At 42.9% G+C, this 1593-nt stretch overlaps 1 protein-coding gene across 1 annotated transcript; it reads left to right on the top strand.

The window, feature by feature from the left end:
* The first annotated feature begins 231 nt into the window (after nt 1–231).
* Nucleotides 232–648, top strand: LOC136878930 (cuticle protein 67-like). Its single transcript, XM_067152589.2, has one exon. The coding sequence runs from the start codon at nt 232–234 to the stop codon at nt 646–648; it is 417 nt and encodes a 138-aa protein (XP_067008690.2).
* Nucleotides 649–1593: the final 945 nt, after the last annotated feature.

The following is a 1593-nucleotide window of genomic DNA, read 5'->3' as shown; positions in this document are numbered from 1 at the left end:
GCTACCTTCCCAATCCTACACCTTTCCCATTCTACCATCGCCGAACACCTTCGATGTGTTAGTGCGACGTTAAATCACTAGCAAAAAGAATATAAATTAAATCCTTAGGTGAGCCTTGAATCGAAGTCCAGAGCCGTTGTGTAAGAGGCGCAGACGGTACTTTGGAATATTTCTTCCGTGTTATTGCAATCAACTTTCCTTCCACTATTCAATTTATTTTTTCTCTATTACATGTATTGTATTCACTTTCAGATCGTAATCCTCGCCGCCGTGCTGGCTGTCGCCAACGCTGGTTACCTGGGAGCTCCTGCCGCTATTGGATACGCCGCCCCCGCTCTGGCCACCCCCGCCATCACTGCTCAGCAGTCCAACATCCTGAGGACTCCCGGTAACCTGGGACAGATCTCCACCTATTCCAAGACCATCAACACTCCTTACTCCAGCGTCAGCAAGTCTGATGTCCGTGTGAGCAACGACGCTCTTGCCTACGGTGCTGTCCCCGCTCCCGCCTACGGATACGCCGCCCCCGCTTTGGCCGCTCCTGCTCTAGGTCTTGGTCTTGCCGGTCATGCTCTTGCTGCCCCCGCCATTGCCGCCCCAGTGGCTCATGTCAGCTTCGCTGGTCTTGGAGTCAGTTACGGCTGGTAAATTTCGCGTTAAAAATATCTTACAACCATGCTGTATATATTTATTTAATCAATAAATTTTACCTCACGTAAAATGTTCTTCGTTTATTAAATAATACAAGTTTTGTCATTTATATGGCTTAAGCAGTTTTAGCTACATCTACACTGATACGTAATACCTTCTTAAAGTAAAGTAAATATGGAAAACGTGAAACGTTGTAGGAAGAGGTATATGTTCTGTATCTGGAGACGTCAGTCCCGTGACTTACAATATTCCAAAACAGCATATTTCATAACGTTTTCTAGAGATAATTCTTTTGACATATCGAGCCCTCTTCAACCTTAAAATGATGATTGTAATAATAATAAATTGTAAAGTTGTTGTTGAGTCATCAGTCCATAGACTGGTTTGATGCAGCTCTCCATGCCACCCTCTCATGTGCTAAACTTTTCATCTCTACGTAACTACTGCATCCTACATCTGCTCTAATCTGCTTGTCATATTCAAACCTTGGTCTATCCCTGCTGTTCTTACCACCTACACTTCCTTCAAAAACCAACTGCACAAGTCCTGGGTGTCTTAAGATGTGTCCTATCGTTCTATCTCTTCTTGTCAAATTTAGCCAAATTGATCTCCTCTCACCAGTTCGATTCAGTATCTCTTCAATCGTGATTCGATCTATCCATCTCACCTTCAGCATTCTTCTGTAACACCACATTTCAAAAGCTTCTATTCTCCTTCTTTCTGAGCTAGTTATCGTCCATGTTTCACTTCCATACAATGCCACGCTCCACACGAAAGTCTTCAAAAAAATCTTTCTAATTCCGATATCAATGTTTGAAGTGAGCAAATTTCTTTTCTTAAGAAAGCTCTTCCTTGCTTGTGCTAGTCTGCATTTTATGTCCTCCTTACTTCTGCCATCGTTAGTTATTTTACTACCCAAGTCACAATATTCATCTACTTCCA

Source organism: Anabrus simplex, chromosome 1, assembly GCF_040414725.1.
Source record: "Anabrus simplex isolate iqAnaSimp1 chromosome 1, ASM4041472v1, whole genome shotgun sequence".
NCBI lineage: Eukaryota > Metazoa > Arthropoda > Insecta > Orthoptera > Tettigoniidae > Anabrus > Anabrus simplex.
The sequence above is the reverse complement of the archived record's forward strand: the minus strand, read 5'-3'. Positions and strand labels throughout refer to the sequence as shown.